Below are 21,658 nucleotides of genomic sequence, written 5' to 3'. Positions count from 1 at the left end.
GTCAGCAGCATTTTTGGAGTCTGATCTAATTGTTTTTAAAAATCAGAAATCTGTGACCTCTAAATTCAGAACTGATTTAAATTTGTCAACCTTTTGGTTTCATAAACATTATTTTCATAAAAACACAATTTTTTAAAAATATCTGATCTTTTGTTTAAAATAAAAACAAATTTGTCTAAATTCTGTCTTTAATTTGACCTTTGAAGCTGTCCAGTAAAGTTATTGCTTCCAAGGCCATCAGGCAGAAGTACCGTGCAAGAGCTTGGGGCAGACCCTGAGGACTGTTAGTCACCAGGACACTCTGTATTTAATGCTGAGAAACCTTCAGAACCATTTAGTAGATCTACACAATTGCTGCTTGAAGCAGCACTAGGAAGTGGTCAAACACTTTATTGGCAGGCGTCTGATAACAGCTGGAGCTGAATAAGATGCTCCATTCATGTTGACTTCAAGGACTGGGACGCCCAACTATGCTTTGAACTTTTGAAGACACAGCTCTAAAATACTTAAGCAGGAAGATGAGTAAGTGCTACAGGAAGATAGGCATATTCAAAACAAAGTACTTCTCTCTGGTACAGGAACACCCAAAGTCACTAGAACAACTATTTGGCTACTATTCTGACTTATCTTTCAAGTTTTGGATATGTCATTCTCTTAAGTTCATTTTAAAAGGCCACCCTTCCTGTTAGAGCAGGGTTTGGCTGATTACTGTAAGGTGGAGAAGCAGTTTGCTAAATATGTATTCTTAACCACAGAATGCTCTTAAACACAGCATTCAGGGATGATGAATGTCCCTTCCCAGGCTGATACAGACTAACACAGGCTGGTTTTCTGACAGCTGGTTAAAACAAGCTTTTCCTTACATTTCCACAGAAATCAAAGAGCTGGAAAACAACATTAGGAAAGCATTATCTTTTGACAATCGGGGAGAGGAACACAGAGCAACAGCTACAACGTCAACAGACAACCAGCTTAACAAACCTGGGGAGAATGGTGAAAATGGGGAGGTCAAACAGGCCCAGAGCAAGCGAATAGGTCTTGAAGAGTTCAACTTCATCAAAGTATTAGGAAAAGGCAGCTTTGGCAAGGTGGGTAGCTTTTTTTTCCCCTTCTTTTCTTTTATTTTATTTAAGCTAGTGTTCAGGGGTTTTGACTGTACCAATTTGGAAATGTTTGTATCAAAGGTGCTTCCAGCCTAAGGGTTTTCTTTTACCAAACAGAACAAAAGTATTAGTCTCCTGATGAGCTGGCCTTATCTGTGCCTTAGCTCACTTTGTTAACCAGGGCTTGAGCCTTTTGAAACAAAATGTCAGTGTTTATTTCAGGATATGGCTGATGAAGACACACATACAGTTACATACATACTGTTCAACAAAATTGCATGTGGTCAAGCGGGAGTAAGATGTCAGGAATAATGCTCTGGGGTTGATTCACTTTCTTGATAATTGCCAATTCAAGTTTACTTATTTCACAGAACATTGTGAGTACTTGTTTTTCCTCAGTGGGTGTGTTGAAGGAATCACAACTGAAGCATTTCCACTCAGATATGACAGGGCTTAGACAGCTGCCCAAAATACAGTGTAAACATCAGAGATGTAACTTACCAGACACCTTCCTATAGCAGGGAATTGATGAGGGTGGAAGGGACATAGCTCTTTTTACAGGGCTTATAAGCTTTTCTTTCCACACTATTTTGCACCATGGACTCAAAGAGGTGGACTGAAATATGAATCTGTTTCGGAAGTACACTCTTCCTTCCTTGATATTACGGGAACTTCACATGCAGGGGAACAGGACTGAAGCAGTTCTTTTGTTTTCTAATCCTTTCTCTGAAGGTTATCCTGGCTCCAAGCCAGAATGACCTAAAACAGAATATAGGGCCTGAACTGTAAACAATAGTAGTTAAAAACAACAACTTGAAAGAAGCTGGAATGGTAACTTTGGATTGTATACAAAGTCCATCACACTCAAATCTCACTACCAGAAGTGAGAGATAAAAGTGGGGAAAAAAATTTCTGTTTTACATCAACTTCCTTCCTTGTTTAGTTTTTGAGATCTTACTAATAGGTACTCATTAAGATACTTAACTAACAAACAGAACCTTCTACCTTCTGTTTCAAATTTGAAGAATACCTGAGGTATATGCTTCTAAAATTACGGTACTTTACTTTTTGTTTAATAAATTGTGGCTTCATTTAGGCAAGCACATAGCTGTGTTTCTATTTTCAGTGCAGTCAAACTCATATGAAACCCTGCATTTATGGCATCTGTTGTTCATACGTAAAGAGAATTTTTCTTTGGCTTAGGTAATGTTAGCTGAGCTAAAAGGAAAAGATGAAGTTTATGCAGTGAAAGTCTTGAAGAAAGATGTCATACTTCAAGATGATGATGTAGACTGTACAATGACAGAAAAGAGAATTCTGGCATTAGCACGGAAACATCCATATTTAACACAACTTTACTGCTGCTTCCAGACAAAGGTAAGCTGCATGAGTCTTTTACCAGTTTCTGCTCAAGTAATAAACTTGACTATTTCCAGATTGAAAGAAAACAACATTAAAAGTACAATATTTTGAAAATATTTCTGGTAAGTTTTCGGCATTTCAGTGGTATTGTATAGGAGTACTGGCTGCTGTTAAAAAGCATAACTACTGCTACCTTGTAAGTACCAGGAGATGGCAGTAAATGAGTTAAAAAAAAATAAAAAACCCACATGCATAAAATATACAAAAATGGCACCTACTGAGGTGCCATTTTCTGTTTCTTTGGTAAATTAATAGGGTGTATCATTTGTTGAAATAAGTACAAATATTTTTAACATCCAGTGTGCAGTGCTGTGTAGAATTGTAGAAAAGCTGTGACTAGAAGATCTTCTAGCAAAGTTGTCAGGAAAGATAAATAGAACAGTGGGAAAGCCATAGGAAAATGGCTAGTATGGTCAACATTATAGTGGTTTGAATATGGAAACATCAAGCAATTAATAGGTTTATTCAGGTCTTAAAATAGTGTTAGTTCTTAAAATGTGCTAGCATTTTATATGCTTGAAGTTGACACACAGCTGTGGCCCAGGAAGGCGTCCTGCCTGTAGAGGGTGTTTCATATTCAGACTTGTATTATATGTATGAACATACCCTTAAAATATTTTAACATATGATTTTAAAATTTATAACTAGAATTAAGCGTGCCATTTCAGATGAAAGAGATGATTAAAAGAGTGTAGTGGTGTGAGGTATAAACTCTGTGAATGGAATGGGACCTTTAGGACGGAGTGCATTCCTTGGAGTGTAAATAAATGTAACAGCAACGTGATGTGAATCATGTGTCAGAACATTGGTAAAGATCAGTTGTACATTAAGTAAATTGTGACAGAAGATTCTTCTGCTACTCCTCTGATTTCCTGGAGATTGCTTTCCTTTTGTATTTTTGATTTGCTCTTCCCTCTTTTTTACCATGTTTTCTGCCTTCCTCCCTGCTATCCAAAGCCATTCATCAAAGATACTCAGAACTTCTTCTCACTGCCTTCTCTCTTCCCAGATCTCTTAACAGAAACTGTAGTTTGTGGCTCTTCTTGAGCTCAGAGGAACTCATACTAAAGTGTTTTATAGTTACAAGTCTTACACTAGCGTGTCTTATCAAACATTCAAAACTATACCTAGTGATATCTAATCAAATTAAAAATCCATAGCTGAAAAATTGAAGGGTTTTCTTGAGCATCTCCTAGGAACAATTTATACAAAGAATTCTTTTTAAAGGAAAAAAAATACCAAACACCAAAATATATGAAAAGCAAAAGCCGTAAGTCTGTTAAAAGTACTCATTATATATGAATGGCAACAAATGAAAATGTACCAAGTAAATTAGTTGCTGAATGATTTTTTTCAGGTTCAGTAGAAAAACTTGCTCAAACAAACATATTATGTGGTTAAAATAGCTTCATTGAGACAAAGACTGTAGTACAATAGCTTTTAAGTGTGTTTCACAGTAGTATATCGTTACTTATGCTGCTATTGTGTGCTATACATGGCATGGCGGCTGTACTTTGCAGAACTGGTCCCTGAAGTGATCATGCTGGAATTAAATTTTACATTTCAAGTAGAGCGTATTTGTCATATACGCCCTGACTTCATGGAAGATTGACTCAGTATGCATTGTCAGAGCATTCAGAAATTGTCTTTATGTAATGAGATTACTTGCTTTGTTCCTCATCCACAAAAATGCCGATGTAGAAGTTTGACTTTCTATGCTGCAGTGCTTTCCTTCTGTAATCAGCTGAAGACACTGCAGAAAAGTTGCCTAATATGCTTTTTACAGTAAGTACATTTCAGTATTATTTATTTTTTTCACAGACCAGACTTTTCATTAGTGTCACTTACTAAATGAATCTATTATTATCACGACAAGTAAGGGATAATACTTTAAATTACTTTGGAATTCAGAAACTGTGCCAAGTAGTGCCTAACAGCAATGTATGTTATACACTAGAGTAGTTTCAGCCCTATATATCTGATTTGTTTTAATAATTCTATCTAGCTTCCTTACTTTAAAGAAATATTCTTGGGACTGATATTTCTCATGTTCCTGCTTAATATAGAATCAAACTTTGATCAAACTAATTTGCTTTAAGTCCATCAAAAAATGAGCCACCACTGCCCCCTGCCCCATCAATATTTCAGATCTATTAAAAAAAATTATATTCAAGTATTGTATTTGAGGAGTAGTTTAGAAATCTTCTTCAGTGATCTGGAAGTTGAGAGAGTTCCAGAGCTTGGGATGGAGTGTGCAAAGCTGATACAGGATGTTTTGTCTGCAGTAGTTTGAGGAATGAGATCCGCAACCCAGTTGTACATATCAGAAAGAAGGTAAAATCTACAGGCAGGGCCTCAGCTGATCTGGATTTTTATGTGGAAGGAGCTTAACTCTCTTAGTGAAGCGTATCTTTTAAAACTGTGTCACCCTTGGTTAGTATTTTTCAACACACTTATACTATGGCAGTATTTCCCTTCTTGTTTTACCAGGGTATGGTCATTGTGTCTGTCAGCATATTCCGAGGTTTGAGTTGTGTTTTGCCTGTGGTCTGTCAGTAGGAATATGAATGATGAATGCTGCATTTTGTATTTGGCACTCCCATGGCAAAACCTGCCCAAGCCCTAGCGTACAGGGTACTGCATTTTTGTAATAACTGACTTTTGCTGATCATCATCTTTGGTTTATTCAGGAATTCATTGTGTAGGTATTGTTTTCTCAATAAAGGTATTGAGAAAACATAGGGCATTTTCAGGGCTTAATTTTGTTTCCACTCTTCCTCACTATCTTCTCTTTTTCTGTGTATTGGTCCCTTGATATTTCAGTAAGGGGTATCTTACTTGACAGTAATCTGACCCTGCCCAGTTCCCCTCTTCAGTGTCCTCTTCCCTCCCAGCTCATGCCCTCCTTCAGGGATCAACTATGGAACAGTATCACCATGAAGTTTTGTTGATAATGCTTCAGTCAAGTGGCTGATAAAGGGGATTTAAATGTTTCTAGACATGTTTTCTCTGAAGACATCCTTGTCTTGGAATTCAGTTGGATTTTTCTAAACTGTGAGAATTAAAGTGCTTTTTATAGAAAGGTCTAGAAAATATAAGTAGCTCCACTTAATTCCTCCTACACCCCTGTCAACTTCCTTCATAAGTACTTAAAATTTTCTAGATCTCTACCCTATGAGATGCATACACATGTATGTGCACACCCTATAATTTATAATGAATTATCCTAATAAATACTTAAGAAATAAAGTGGGGATTAAATTATTTAAGGCAGTGAAAGCTTTATTATGATAATTCAGTATAAAATTAGAAGACTAGAGAGATTCTGCTTTTAACATCTACCATTTGATTTTTTTTATCCAACTTCATAAAATCAGATATATTTGAAAATAGTGCTTACCTTCTCTTTCCATAACACTATGTTAAACAGATGTAGTAGAGAGTATTTTTAGTGCACAAAAATGTTCCTGTTGAATGATAGAGTTGCAGAACTTGTAAAGGACCCTTAGTCAACATTATAGCTATATTCTCTTAGAGGAAACAAATAGTTAAGTAAAAGGTAGAGTCAGTTACTACAGGTAAATAGACAGACTTATGCTACCCATAAAGACGTTACTCTTCCTTAAAGTGTTAAAATCAGTGTATCTATCCATAGCATAGCTCCTGGGCTGACCTGCAAGGCCATTCACTTCTTTCCTGTGTTCTGGTGTTGTAAGGAAGAGATCAGCCATGTGACATGGCCGGAGGACATCCAGGAGAGGCTGCAGTGACCCTAGTGCAACTGTGTTGATCCCTTAAGTGGTACATGCTACCTAGTGGCTTACTGCTGCTTTATCTTAGATTGTGAGTTCTGTGGTTCAGCTGTTATTCCTTTCTGCTGTTTGCACTGTACCTAGCACACTGAATAATGCTAGAAGTCTGGTGTTTATAAACCAGAAATTCAGGGTGTTTTATTTCATCTCAGCTGTCATGATGTCCCTTTGTTACTCTGAAAAATCCCTGAACCTTTTGCTGCATCAGACCCCTCTAAAAACCAAGAGTAATTAGTCTTCCTTCCACTATGGTTTGCGTTTAAATATTTCCAAAAAGGATCTGCAAGTCCAGTGGAAAGGTGTAAAATGGAGTTCCATTTTTAAAGTGATTTCTTTTGTAAGAAAGTGTAAAACACAAAAGGGAAGGAGAATCATGATGCTTACAATTTTTTTAAGTCATGTTTTCTAAGTTAATTTAGGAAGAATCCCTGTAATATGTGACCAAAACTGTCATTGGTAAGGTTAAATAAAGTCTTATTTCTTTTATGTGTATTTGCACAAAAAAAATTAAATGTCTTCTGCCATTACAGCTCAGATGAGTGTCATTTATGATATACAGTGCAAATTAACCTAACTGATTTGGCACTGTTACATTCATCTGGGACTAATCAGAGCTTATAATCTATTTTATCTGGTATTCTTGTACTTCTGTTGCTAAGCAGCTAAAGCCATTATACAATATTGCTATATGGGTGTAATCAGTTTAACACAAGTTTGCATTGCCTTTTATTACTGATTAGTGTCAAATGAGAACTTTTTAGGGCCCAATTCTGTTCATTATTATCCCTGCTTCAGTGGATTTATACGCGTGAGACAAAAGACTAAATTAACCCCTGTATTTTTAGCTATTTTAATGCTAACATATTTTAATACAATTTAAATATGAAATTATCGACAGGTTTCTTAAAGATAAGTGTTAACTATGGTAAGAAGGTAGACTAAAATTGTAGGTCAGCATAGAGTGATGTTATTTATACTGTTTCTATTATGGTATCTTTTTATATACATTTATACACATTTATATTCAAACCTAATTTAAATGTTTTATTTACCTGTGTTGCTATATATGCACATACACAGAATATGTACAATAGTAAGTATTTTTGAATTCCCAAATCCTGGTTTATACAGGCAGTTCATATAATAAGAAATTAAAATATACTGATTTTGACATTTTCTTCAGAGTATTTCCTGAAGCATGAGAAGTTAGAACAGTATCTTGTGAGGTTTCATATATCATACAGTTAAGAAGTTATTCAAATATACAAATTTTTGGTAGAATAAGGTTTTTCAGAAATTCATATAAGTGCATATGTTAAATTTAGCTTTCCTGATGACTGCTACCCAGAGTGAATGCACTGATCACGATCACTGCATTGTCTGAAAGTAGACACTATGGTCAAGAATAGATGGAACAGTGAGGCTGATGGTTAAATACTGTAATCATTGTCTCTCTCACACACACAAGCCCCTGTTTCCAGCATGATGACCCCATTTTGGGATACTTGCTATTATGCAGCTCAGTTATTGCTAGCTGCTCTTGAAAGATTATTAAAGCCTGGTTAGCTCACTGAAGATTCATTGTTCACATTAGTCCCTTTAGTGTTAAACTTCAAGTCAGGCTAGCAGTGCAGCCAGGCTCATCAAGGGCCTGCAGGAGAAATTACTGTCCAGCATCAATCAGAAGAGTCTCAATGCTCCTCTTTCAGACAGGAAGGACTTTTCTTTTGTGATGTAGCACCCAAACTGAACAGGACTCTTTCACACCCTCTCAAAGCTAGGGCTTGTTCCTAGTTTGCATGTATACAAGTGAGTGCTGCAGCTGCAGCTCCATGGATTGCTTTGCTGTAACCAGCTGAGGCCTCGGCAATCCCGGGAATAGTCCCGAGTCAGCGTCTGTGGCCAGAACTCACTGCAACTGCCGTCATGAAATAGGTGAGGGCAAGCTGGAGTTTGTGCTGATTTTTTTTTTAACCTTGAGCCTCATGCCTGTGTGTTAGGGTTTTAGAGTTAACTATGTCAGTAGTTCACTGTGTTAAAGACATCTTAGTGCAGCCAAGCATAAAATTCAAAGTCAGGATTTTAATCCTGATCTGATCATGTGCAGACAGGAGGTGTTTAGGATAACAGGTAGAGCTAAGGACCTTTAACGTACTGTTTTCATATCTCTTGGACAGAGTATCTGAAATTACATATTAAACCCTTCTGATCTTGGGAAAAGTGTGTTTTTCCAGTTGAGGCATGTTTAAGAGGAGAAATTTTCAGAGTACCTACCCAGATGCTTTGCCAGTAAGTTTCCAGGCAAGTCTGTCTTGTACACTATCTTTTAGCAGAGATTAGAGAAGACAGGAGTACTGTCATCCAAACAGGGTGAAGGGGGTAGCAAACTTTCAAACTGGAGAAGTTCCGTCACTTACTGATTCCACAGAATCTCTGTGTGATCTTGTGCTATGGCTGTGTTAATGTCATTCTGGTTGGTTCCTGATCTGGCATTCTTAATCTTACAGCTCTTATGGAAACACAGTACTGTTCCCATAGAGCAGGATAATTTAGTATTGCTGCTTTAAATGAAATCCTGTGTGTTAAAGCTGTATTGTGGCTTTCAGTTTAGTTTTGTCTTGGGGGAGTGGGAAGGATAAGGGTAATATGACTTGTGGCAACATTGCTTGGTTTGTGCAGTGCCTAACTGGTTTGTAACAGGATCTGCATTCTGCAGACATGTCCTGTGACCTTCTTTCTGTCCTTCCTCTGCACCTACATCCTGAGACCATCCTCACAACTGTTGTAGGTTCCCTCATTTGGACAAAAGAGACCTGAGTACATGACCCACTGGTCCCTTGTCCTAGCACCCTTTGTGCTTTTACTTGTATTTTATGGCCATGAAACACTATTCACAATTTTCCTCTAATGGGCTCAGGATAAAAATAAATTTGCAACAATAAAACCTATCTTGAAAATAAGTGAAAGTGTAATGCTCACATGGGTAGCTTTTGGGATGCCTATTTATGCCAGCTGACTGTTTTAAATGATATTTGAAGAAAGCCCATGACACACAAGAGATTGTGGAGAAACTTTTTACACAGTGTTTGTTAGGTGTTGGTCTTACAAGTAAACAACTAACGCACCCCAAAGGAAGAGTCAGGAAAAAGGAAACTGCATATAAAAATTTTATTCTTCTGCAGCCTCTTTTCTAAATGCAGGAAATGATTCTCTTTGGAATTCATTTGGGCACTTTAATATGACTCTTTTTTTGGTAACAACAGTAAGTTTAGTAAATTATAATTGTACACAAGAGAATTTCACCATGAGAATGAAGTGGAATTTACAAAACATTTGAGTTTGCAGCTTCCGTAAAATTTTCATTGCTTTTTGGGAATCTACACAGAGTAATTTTGGCATAATACGTCCTCTGCTTCATACACCACATATGGGCCAAACCTGGGTAGGGTACAGTATAAAGTATGCTTTATCTCCTCTTCTCAAAACCACACTGTCGGATTCTTTTTTCACTGTTCATGCCATTTATCTTACTTGTGGATGAGTAGTTTTAGCAAAACAAAACATGGATTTTGAATTCAGGGTTTATTCTTGCATAGTTACTGTGGGCTGTGTAAGAGTGGCAATGCCCAGTCCACAGTCTCATACATGCATACAAGGAAACATGTAGGGAACCTCTCTGTGTTCCTACATAAGTGGAGCCCAAGACCATTCTGTAAGCTGAGTATTCAGCACACGATTCTATCTCCTTAAAGTTATGACAAAGGTGATCTATAACATCAACTCAGCCTTTAAGAGAAATGTCTCTCTGGAGGAGCACGAGTGGTGTGTCACTTGTGGGCCTGTGAGGCCACAGTCCATTCACCAAGGCTGAAATACTGTATGAAGAGTATATACGACTTCCACAAACAGTAAGACTAGAATTTATATAAATATAAATGTATACAATATGTACAGGTAAAATATATCTCATCATTAAGGCTTTGTGTTCTCTTCTAGTAACTGATCAGTCTTTTTAATAAAAATAATTGTTCAGAACTGAGAAAACCTGAATAATAAAGACTCCTTCCAGGTCTTGGCTCTGCCTACATATGTGCTTACATAGTTTGTAGCAATGCAAAGAGTGTTTATGGAAGGCATTCTGAAGGTTAGCATACAAACTTAACTACTTTAATAGTGTATAGGATAATACCAGCTAGGAGTAAATCTGCATATTTCCATAATCTAAATTGTGACCTAGAGAGATCATCCCATTTTATCCTTAATACAGCCAGTTGCAACTCTTACAGTGTATGGGCACCTTGCCAAGTTTGTAAGAAGGTAAATTGTCCTTTTAGGTATTTAACTTTCCGTTCAGCCTATAGAAGGATGGACAGGATCCATTTCATAAGCTTCTACAAATAAGTTTTTCCAAGAAGCTTCATAGAATCACACTAAATCACTAACTTGGAATACTCTTACTGGTAGGTAGTTTCTTGAAAAGTCTGTGGTGGTACTTATTTCTATTTTCTGTTTTCAGAAACCCAATATTAAAATTGCACAGAATTCTGATACTTAAAACTTCTTCCTGAGAAAAAACTATGTCCTGAAAATAAAACATGATTTTATTCTATGCTGCTTTACTCATTTCAGAGGGTTTAAGATGGCTTAAATGATAGCAGAATTTTGGACAGTGTTTCCTGTTGTCTGACTAATTTATACTTGTGAATTGCCAGGGTTTTCAGCTGTGTGAGGAATGTGTTTTGCCAAAAATTAATCAAGTTCTGGAAACAGGAAAGTAAGGAAAATAAAGCAGGCACAATTAATGCTTTTAAAGGTCACTTTTGCATTTATAGAACTGCAGAAATTCAGACAGTGAAGAGAGGTGTATGAATAATGACTTTCAATAGGCATTGTAAAAACCTGGCTCAGGTAATTCATGTTTATCATGAGAACCAAATAAGGTAGTATGTGGGGCTTACACAGATCAATGGATATTCAGAAAGACCTTCATTTTCAGGAAGGGTTCTGAAAACATGTTGAACAAGGGATGTTATACCTAGACTAGGGGGGATTTTGCATATATTTATAGGTTTTCCTTAATTCTGTCTGCTCATTTATTTTTTGCTTGAAATGTGAATTTTAAACCGCTTGCTTGGTTCCTTTTATCCCCTTTTGAGAACTGTTTTGTATAAAAGGCCAAAGAAAAGACAAAACCAAATTCTGTTCTTGTGAAGTTCTGCATTACACATATGAGCAGAGATACCAACAGCATGTCTGGCCCAGTCTCTAACAGTGCCAAAGCAGATTTCCAGGAAGAATGTAAAGCTTATCATGACATTTTCCCAGAATACTATCCCAATATCCCAGTAAGACAGAAGACTTGGGCATTTCCTGAACAAAAGATGGCAGGTTTGCATGTAATCAGATGGCACTTTGCACATAATATTTCTGTGGTAGGTGTTAAAAATAACAAGCTATTTGGAAGTGTAACTGTTGGTGAATGTTGCATTTTGTTCACCCACATGGAGTGGAGAAATCCTCTTAATACCGCATCTGCAAACAGGCAGTCCTATAACTCAGTATAAATATTTACACCTTTACTTTTAAGTGATATTTCTGAAGGTATTGCCTATGCTATTAAAAGTCTCAAAACTAAGGTAGCTGCACTGTGTTTCCATCATTTTCTAGAGTAGTGAAATAATGTGTCTGAGCACCTGGCAATACTAGCTATAATACTGAGTGAGGTTTGTCAGATAGAAGAAGCTCAGGATTCCCTGCAGGTATTTCAATATGCATGTCCATAATGTTTTGCTATCCATACATTACATAGAAGAAGTATTACATGTTGTAATGCAGGTAAACAGTACATAGTAAATTTGATAGAACACTTCTCAAGTTGCTTTTTCCATTGCTGAGAGGAAAGGTACTGAAAGAGAGAAGTGTTACACTATCTTGTGCTTTCCAATCAGGAACGTAAGCAGTGAACCACAGCTGGCAATGCCATGCCAGAGCCAAAAGGGCGTTATACATAATGCATTAGACTTAATTAAGAAGCATGCCAAAGAATGATGCCATCCTTTTTCAAATTTTCAGTCTGCAGTGTTTGTTGAATTTCTGAAGTAGAAAGCACAGTATCACAGAATTTACTGAGTTGGAAGGGACCCACAAGGATCATCAAGTCCAAATGAAGTAAAACTTTTTTAAAAAGTAATTCAGCCACTTTTTTATAGATTGACCTGAGCATTTATTAAAAAAAATTATTAGGTAGACAGCTTTCAGAACGGAAAATAGATTGTTTGGTATGTTGATGAATATAATGCATGATTTATTGAAGGACCCATACATCAGGGTACAAGTTTTAAAAGAGAAGTTAATTAGGTTATTTGGGCATACAAGAAATCTCTCTTGTATATTTAGGCAATCAAAGAGTAAAAATATAATAAAGTTTGGCCAGGAAGAGGGTCTGTCTTCAGGATGTTAAAATTCTGTATAGCTCTGTGATGTAATTAGCTCCTGGTAAGTCCCTTTTTGGTTGCACTGAGGTGTGCGAAGCTTGGTGGTCATGTTCCTGAAGTCTCACCCATTCAGTCTTGTGCCACACATTCTCATGCTTGCAGTATTCAAGAACAAGTCCTTTAAGGGCAACTGCTATATTACAACAGCAATAGGAAAGGAAGCTTTCAAAGCATTTCTAGCGTAATGAGAAAGGGGAAGATCATATCTAATGAGATTTCTGGATCAGAAATGAGGGAATTTTAGATAGGAATCTGAATTTAAAGAGGCTTAAACTCACCAAACTTCTGAACTTTTGGAAATTTGCCATGAATCTGTGGGAAAAGTTAGGAAATAATTGTTCCTGGGTGATATGCCTGAGGAGATTAACTGCTTTCTACAGTGCTCTTCAATGTGGTCTTATTATATAAAACACTCAAAGTCGTTCAAATATCCCTTAGGTTAACATGTAATCTCAGCCACATGTGTAACCCAATATCTGAATATTGTTTCACTCTGTTTTTTTTAACTGGATTTACACTGATGATTTGGGTCTAAGAAGCCACAGGCAGCTCCCCAGAATCTAAATATCACCAAGTTCAGGATTTGATAGCCAATGCAGATTTCATTAAAATTCGTTAACCATTATCTGATTGCACAGTTGCCATCATTCTGTAAATAGCGTTGACAGAAAGGGAGTATATTTACTGGCCTTGTACAGAGAAAAGTAATGTTTTATCCATTAGTAGTGTGTTGTTTTTAAAGTTGTTTACATTCTTCAAGGAAATGCAGAAACTACTGCTTGAAGAGGTTAGAGGACATATGAGTTTATGGGGTTTTTAAAAAAATGTTCTTGAAACAAATGCTAAATTAAATTATTCAAGTAATAGCAGAGAGAACATAATGTCTTGGCAAACTGAATTTGCTCTGTTATATTAGAATAAAGAAATCTAAACTCTGAGGGGAAAAAGAGGTTGTCAGATCTTATCATGATACAATGAAGAATTATATAATTTTTTTGGTCTTACCCATAAGCTTTGCTTGCAAGTTACTGCCTTTGTCAAGTTACTGATGGTCTCAGAAAGATAAGCAGAGTACAAATAAAATTATTGGATGGTTGAAGTAGAATGATTAAAAGGTTAAAAACATGATAATCTGTTGCGAGAAAAATCTGAGTTTTTAAATTATTTTTGCTTTGCCTTCTTTTTCTGTGTAAGAAGATGTCTGTTAATTTAAAAAATAGTAGTTCATGACCATTCCTTAAAGCTCTTCTTTGAATGTGTGAATTGTGGATCCTTGTCCCATAGAAATCTTAGGTTATAAACTTCAAAGGAGTCTAATGAAGCCTCGAGGTGAAAGTAGGTGAAATTTTCAAAAAGTCTTTCTCTCCCCTGTGGAACTAAAGACATGGGAAATTGTGTCAGTGGAACTGAAGTTTGCTTTGAAATGCTGGATTAGCACAACCACAAAGTACTGAATGGGACGGTTCAAATCACTGCTGGAGTATTTACTGAATCACAAAGGCTAAGTTCGTGCAAATTGTTCCCACTGCTCTTTTGTTCCTAATTCCAGAGAACATTTTTTAATGATTAATATACTTTTTCTTAGAATGAAATATTACACTGTGCCTTGGTTACAGCATGTTATATTCCCTGGACATGTTTTAGTCCAGGAATAGTTGAAGAAATGTAATGTAAAACCGGTGGGTCAATTACAAACTATGAGTTCAAGATTTTGTAATCATGTAAAGAAAAATGTATCCTACTAGTGTTCTTGTTCTCCTAAAACATGAGGTTTCTTTTTAAATCTAGTCAGTTATCAGACACTAGTTGCATCATTCAGTTCAGTTCTTGTGGCCCCTGTGTGGGTTTTGATCCTGAACTAAGACGAAGACTTTTCCCTCTCTTTTTCTTCACGTAACCCCACAACAGCAATAAAAGTAAGATAAATACATTGAAAGTTACTGCATGGGGGTGGGGGTATTATTTATTTTTAAAATAATTATATGAACCCTTGACATAATTTTTTTAACTGAGCAGCCTGGTCTAGTGGGACCTGTCCCTGCTCATGGAACAGGGATCAGAACTAGATAATCTTTAAGGTCCCTCCTAGTCCATTTTTTTGATTTAATGATTTTATAAAAGTACAGTTCACTAATTATTGTTTTCTAGATACTGATGAGGGTGAGCAAGGGGTTGTTTATATATTATATTCTTCAATATGCTGAAAAGTTTTGCTGTTTCAGGAACAGAACACTCCAGCTTAAAATTTAATTATAAATAAATAAGTTTAAAAATCTGAAGTTAGAAAAGTAAATATGATTATGCTTCTCTTTGACACACAGAGTGAACTCAGTTAAATAATAGTGGAAACAAAACCAGCCTGTTTATTTTTATAAAACCTCAAACTTTAAAACATTTGTTCTCCAGAAAGGATGGAGTATCTGTCAGAAATCTTATATGCTACTAGAGGTTTGGTTTTTTTCAGAAATTCACCAAATACCTGTTACAGGTGGTCTTGTAAATTTTTTTGTTGCAATCCTGTTTGCATTATCCAAAGAGAATGCGTTATTCATGCATTATTTTAGGAAAGGCATTTTGCCTTTACTTTGCATATGTGGTGAAAAAAAAAAATTCCTGAAATGAATTTCCAGTGTCTTCTTGAAGTATTATGCAGCTGCCATCGCTCTGTTGTTTGTAAATAGCATTGACACTTTCATAGCCGACGCTTGTAATCTCACCAAGGCACCAGCCATTTCTGCTTATTTTCTTAGTATAAAAGACCACTGAACCTACTTTAAAACCTGCTGTTGTTTACAGATGGGATTTTTGACAGGTAAGAAACAAAATGGACTCTATAGATATTCTTCATTTTTACTTGCTGCTTATCAAAACCTGTGATTATTTTTGCATGTTTGCAAAAATGAAAAATGTGTATGTTCTCCATAGTCAGCCTTGATATCAAGAAAAGAGTGCTGAAAACTCTGTCTTTAAATTCCTTACATTGTTCTTATTTGCATGGAACAATAAATTGATGCTACAGAAGTTGAAGCTGGAATTGTGATCTGATCAAGAACTCATGCAATTAATTTTGCTTTTGATTAGGCTCACAGAGATGAAAGCAAGATACTGTGTGATGGCACTATATAGATTTTAACAGTGTCCTGTAACATTTTACTGATGCAGTGTGTCACCTGATGAGAATGTTTATGGAAAGAATACTGAAAATGTACTCAGCCTGTATTTGGCAGACAAGTATAAGTCATCGAAAATTTTTCTCAGGATATTGCCCAAGTTGTGTGGTGTGGGGGAATTGAGTTTTGTTCGTATTTTTTAGTACAAAACATACAAACGTAGTTTATATGTTTTAGTGATGACCTTTAATTCAGTGAAGCTGAAAAAGTGAAATTAGCTATTGAGGGGTGAAAATAGAAAGCAAAAAATTCAGCTCTGTTTGTACGGAAATGAGACACGTTTTATTCCAGGCTGTTGGAACACCAACCAATTAATAGTGCAGCCTAATGATACGTGCACACTGATCTGAGGCTGGATTGCTGCTGGAGGATGAGGATGTCTTGCCCTCTGCTCCCCCTTGCTGGGTCTGTCCAGTCTTTCCATTATATCTGATTCCAGTATGCCCTCATATGGATGAGTTGAGTCTGTTTTCTCCTAGAGCTGAAAACTGAAGTAGCAAAAAATAATCTGTGTGTCATTGAGGAATTCTAGCCTGCCTGATACTCTCTGATGCCTGTGAGGCAGCAAACATGGAAGAGGATGTCACTTTCCTCAGTGGCAGTTCACTGCTGGGACAGTAAGCCAGCTGAGAAATCCCATGTAGTCCTGCCTATCCAGCAATGGATTTTCTTCTTAAAAGAATAAAAAGAGAATTTGAACCACAGGTTTTTCACAGTGGTGTTTTATGGCAGTAATCACCTTAGAAGTGATCCTAAACTCTTTATTCTCATGATTGCTATTAAGTTGCTCATGAGAATGGAAAACAAGATTTGTGGGTCAGTTTTGATCCTTTTAAAGATAGTAGTCATATTTCCCTGACTTCAGAAGGGTCAGAAACATTAGCCTTCTTATTTTTGTTGTGTCCAGAAAGAAGTATGTGTTGCAGATGAGGAGTGTCATTTTGTCATCTGTTAGAAATTCAGCTTTTGGCACTGCAACTATGTGAGCAGCATGTGCAGTTGCTGTTTTGTTTCTGGGTTTTGGTGGATTTTTTGTTTTGTTTGTTGGTCTAGTGTTGTAGTTAATGAAGCCTCAATAGTAGCTGTTACACATGAATTGATTAGAGTCTTAAGGTGACACGCTGTCATTTACCATGTCTATCTTTGGAAGGAATTGTTTCACTTCTGCGCAGCATTAGATATTGTGGATTAGACAGTATGTTACCTATGCAGCGGAGGGTTTATGATGGTTGATCCCAAATGGAATGTAAAATATCCAAACATGCATATTTAAAGGATGGAAAAAAAACTGGCTGGTAGATTTCTGTGTTTCAAATGCAGCATTTAATTTGGAGAACAGCTAGAGATTGCAGAGCATTTTTAGAATACACTAGTTCGCACTCTCCAGACACATCCTCGTGTCATCACATCAGACCTTCAGGAAATTGCACATCCTTGTGTGTTCTCTTTTCTTCAATTTTTCCTGAACTTTCTGAGCTATCCCCTGTGACTGCCTGTCACTATCTTCTCAGAGGGCTGTGAGCGCTCTAGGCAGATCAGCCCTGCTCTCTGACCACTGCATCACTTCCAAGGGCGTGGCTGCTGGTTTGAAGTCTGCAGTCTTGACATCCTGTGTTTGAACAAGACCTGGCTCAGTCAGATAGATACAAGTCTTAACCTGCTGGCTACACTAACTTGGTGCCTTACTCACTGTTACAGTAGTTTGTGGGATGAAATGGGTAAAACACGAAAGTTGAATAGACAAAGTAATTTGAAAGGCGTGAACGGGGAGTTTACCAGGCTGTTTTGACTATGTATCATGAGGTATTTGTACACACTCTTGACAACATTTTGAAACAATTTCTGCTTCCTGTTCAAAATCAGAAAAGAAGATTCGGGACACTTTGTTTCAGGAGACAGAAACAGGTTAATCTGTTATTCTGGCCAAACCATGTGTATGAAACATGTGCAGCAACATGTTTGTATATTCATGCACCCAAAACACATACACTTTTTCTAGAACATATTTATGTCCTGGTAGTTCAATGTTCATCCAGCTTCACCTTTGTACATATTAGTTATTTCTGTAAACCTTTTTTAATATGTCTGCTATAATTTTAAAATTAGCAGCTACTTCAGGTAGTTTGCCCTTGTATTTTATTTTTTTTTTACTTTCCCCAAAAATCCCTTGATTTTTCTTCTTAAGCTGATTTGAATTTCCATATATATGTGTGTGTGTATATATTTCTTAAATTAAAGCTATTAAAACTAGATTGACATTACAGATGAAAGTTAAATCCACTGCAATGATTTTAAACTTGGGTTCTACTTAAATTCATTAATATGTACTAATATAAGAGGGTTTTTTTAACATTTCTGTTTAACCAAATACTAGAGAAGTAGTTCAAATCCCACATAAAAGTGCTTTGGACTGAGAAAAACCCCACTGAATCTCTTTGGCACTGGGAAGAAGAATGCTCAGTGTTGAAGGCTTATGATGCCTGGAAATGCTGGTCATTGTGTAGAAAGAGGAGAGTGACTGCAGATGTCCATGGGGTTACTTTTCCATGTTACAGCACTGAAAGATTTTTAACACAGAGAGAAATTAGCTGTGTGAAGAGGAAAACGGAGAGTATGTTATATCTGTGAGCCGTTCATTTCAGCAGAAAGGCTCCTTTCCTTTCGCTGGAAACCAACACTGTGCATGCTGGAGGCTAGGTGACTTCAGTTTTCTTCCAATTTTCAAACCACAGTCTTTTAGCTTCCTATTTCCAGCACTCAGTATGTTAAAGTAAATATTAAGCTCTATCTTCAGACAACTTTCAGGAACTGTGAAACTATTGATTCGCATGAATTCAGTGTGGATCAGGTATTGTGTATGTCAAAGTTATCTCTGTAAGAAATTCTTGTGAAGTTTTTTTCCCCCCTAAGGATTCCTGTAAATTTCTTAGATCTATGTTCTTCCATGTAATTACTTTAAATCTAGATACACCACAGGCATTTTGAGTCAGGCTTGCTAACAGAAATATTTGGTTTTGAGTTTTTTTGATCCATTTTTGGTTTTCCTTAATGTATACATCAGTATTTTTGTTGATCCCTGTTAAAGGTGCTTGTTAACAGCAAAATTTTGTTGTACATGTTGAACTGAGTGTGGTTTAAAGAAAAAAAAACAAACTGGGTTTGCACTTTTAATGACCCAAACTTTCATTCATCATAGAATTCTGTGCTTAATCTGTTCTAGGATCTCTGCCATAATCTTATCGCTTTAATTATAGTCCCCAAAAATGCAAAAAATGTTATATAACTCTTTCTGAACTTGTTTGGACTTCTTATAGACATGCTTATGTAGCAGGAAAAACATCATGCAGTTCAGCTGTGGCATCAGGGAAAAGTCATGCAAGCAACAATTAGGATCTGATTTTCTAAAAGGAAAGTTGCAGAGATACTCTGTTGACAAGAAATACACAAAGAATGGTTTCAGTATAGTTCTCTGAAAAATACAGACTTCTAGCAACTGGAGTTGAGTAAATTTCACTTTGTCAAATTGAAGTTATTATAAACTTTTTGTTTTTTTCTTATGTGGTTGGGGTCTAACAGAGAAACATGTGTGCCATAAAACGACTTGCATCATCCTCTATCTGTAATTTAGAAAATTGTCAGTTCACTGTTTTCCTATAGAGCTAAAAAACGTTTGGGTTTATGAATGTTGTGAAAATCTATGTGTGCAGGTGTTACTCAGCTAGAGTCAGAATTGCTTTCTTTCTTTTCACATTGTAAAGGGTGTTTGAATTTCCTTTTTTGGGATCCCTGAAAGAAGGAAAAGTTTGCCATTAATGTTGTCATAATGCAAAAGGCAAGAAAAATAGGAGGCACTGGTTTTTATTTTTAACAAATTCTTATTGTGTGCGTATTAAAGATCTATAAGGACACTTTTGTAAGAACTACTGCCCTTTGGAATTGTTCATTAACACTGTTTGTAAGTTCCCTTGTTGATTAGCATGTTTTTTCTATGTCTTCAGAATCAATTTTATTTTAAATCTGTAATATTTTAATACTTTGAGGGTTTTTTAATGTGAACAGGTCATAAAATCATAGTAAAATTTAGGCTTAGAAGGACCTGTTTCACCCATCTTGCATTCATGTGCAGAACACACACAGGCACATGCACACTGAAAAGCAGTGACTGATCAGCTTGATCTGTCTGCCCAGAGCCACAAAATCTCTCACCTTAATAGCACCAGCAAATCATAATATGGGAATAACTCAGGGCATTTGCAAAATTCTTTTGTTGGGAGCATAATAAAAACAGTTTATGTAGGGTTAGCCTTAAGAGGTATGTTAAAGTGTTCTAAGAAATCCCATCATGTATCAGAAACATGCCTGCTGCTGAATAATTTCACATAAATGGTACCTGTAGATATTTGTGTTAACAGAAATATCACAGACAAGAGTGTCAAAATGAAACACGTGTATAAGCATTTTACTGGTGTTCAGGCCATCAGAACTATTGGAAAATATGGCATGTGTTGGACCAGATCAGTCATTCTTGGAGAATAACACATGTGTTTTACAACCTGAGAAATTGTCTGGACTTGAAAGAATCTAAATGTCAGAGCTGCCATTAAGCCATCACCACTGTCACATTAATCTGTAACTCTTGTAAAATATATTATGTGAATATGAACTCCACATTTATAATGTACAGGACACAAAACTTGTTGATATTTAGGAACAGCCTGCTTGAATGGGTATATTGGTTATTTTAGTAGATATCCAGACTTCCAGTCCTTGTGTGTTTTGTCTTTGAAGTTTCTGGATTATAGTCAAGGATAATCTGGGCATTTTGAGGGGTATGTCACGTTTTCATTTTGATAATGGGAACTGCTTGTGTAGCTTCGTAACTTTGATGGTTGCTACATTAGAGTTTAATTGAAGATCACAGTAACAGAAAACCATTGTTTTGTTTCCCCTTTGTGAGAGCTTTAAAAGTCACCCACGTGTAATTAGTGATAGTGAACTGCAGTACAAGTCACATTCCTGTATCACCAACAGAAGCTGCCACAGGAGCCCAGGAGCTTTCAGATTTCTTTTCCTGGGGACTTTCCTGGCCAGTTCTCCTACTGTACTCCAGTTTGTAGTCCTTTTTCCACTAATGATTGGTGTCCATCTGGGAAGAGGCTCCATTCAAACTGTAAAATCCTGACTGTACAGTTGGCAGTCTCCTCTGAAATAGATTTTTAAGAACTTTGTTGGACAAGGACTGTCAGGAGTTTGGCTCCTGCTTTCAGGCTGCAAAAATCATCTTCATTTATTTTTAGAATGTATGTACACTTTATCTTCTCATATCAGGACTATTTCTTAAAGGGCAATCTTTCAGTGTCTTTCTACTCTCTTAGTTTTGTTTTGGCTTGGAATATGTAGGAGTAACATGTAGTAGCAATATTTGGGGAGAACACTCAGGAGTTCGAATTTCTAGCCAACGGTTGTATCTTGAATTACTGCCTCTGAGTGGAGAGAGTGACTTCTGAGCCCTTCAAAGCTGCCAGAGCATTCATTTTGGTACCCTCCCCAGCCCTTTTCTTCCTTCTATTTTTGATCCACATAAAATAAATGTTGGTGAGGTATCCAAGAATCCAGGGGGCCAGGGGTGGGGGGCAGTCTCTCTGAGTATCTCCTTA

The 21,658-nt window shown here is 36.6% G+C and overlaps 1 protein-coding gene across 1 annotated transcript in view; it reads left to right on the top strand.

The window, feature by feature from the left end:
* Nucleotides 1–21,658, top strand: part of PRKCE (protein kinase C epsilon) — a 289,055-nt gene that overhangs the window by 186,106 nt on the left and 81,291 nt on the right. Inside the window, exons 9-10 of the mRNA XM_058835446.1 lie at nt 874–1,088; nt 2,307–2,480. Of these exons, the coding sequence (XP_058691429.1) occupies nt 874–1,088; nt 2,307–2,480 (389 nt within the window). The remainder of the gene's footprint in view (nt 1–873; nt 1,089–2,306; nt 2,481–21,658) is intronic.

The sequence above is a fragment of the Poecile atricapillus genome, chromosome 3, assembly GCF_030490865.1.
Source record: "Poecile atricapillus isolate bPoeAtr1 chromosome 3, bPoeAtr1.hap1, whole genome shotgun sequence".
Classification (NCBI taxonomy): domain Eukaryota; kingdom Metazoa; phylum Chordata; class Aves; order Passeriformes; family Paridae; genus Poecile; species Poecile atricapillus.
The sequence above is the reverse complement of the archived record's forward strand: the minus strand, read 5'-3'. Positions and strand labels throughout refer to the sequence as shown.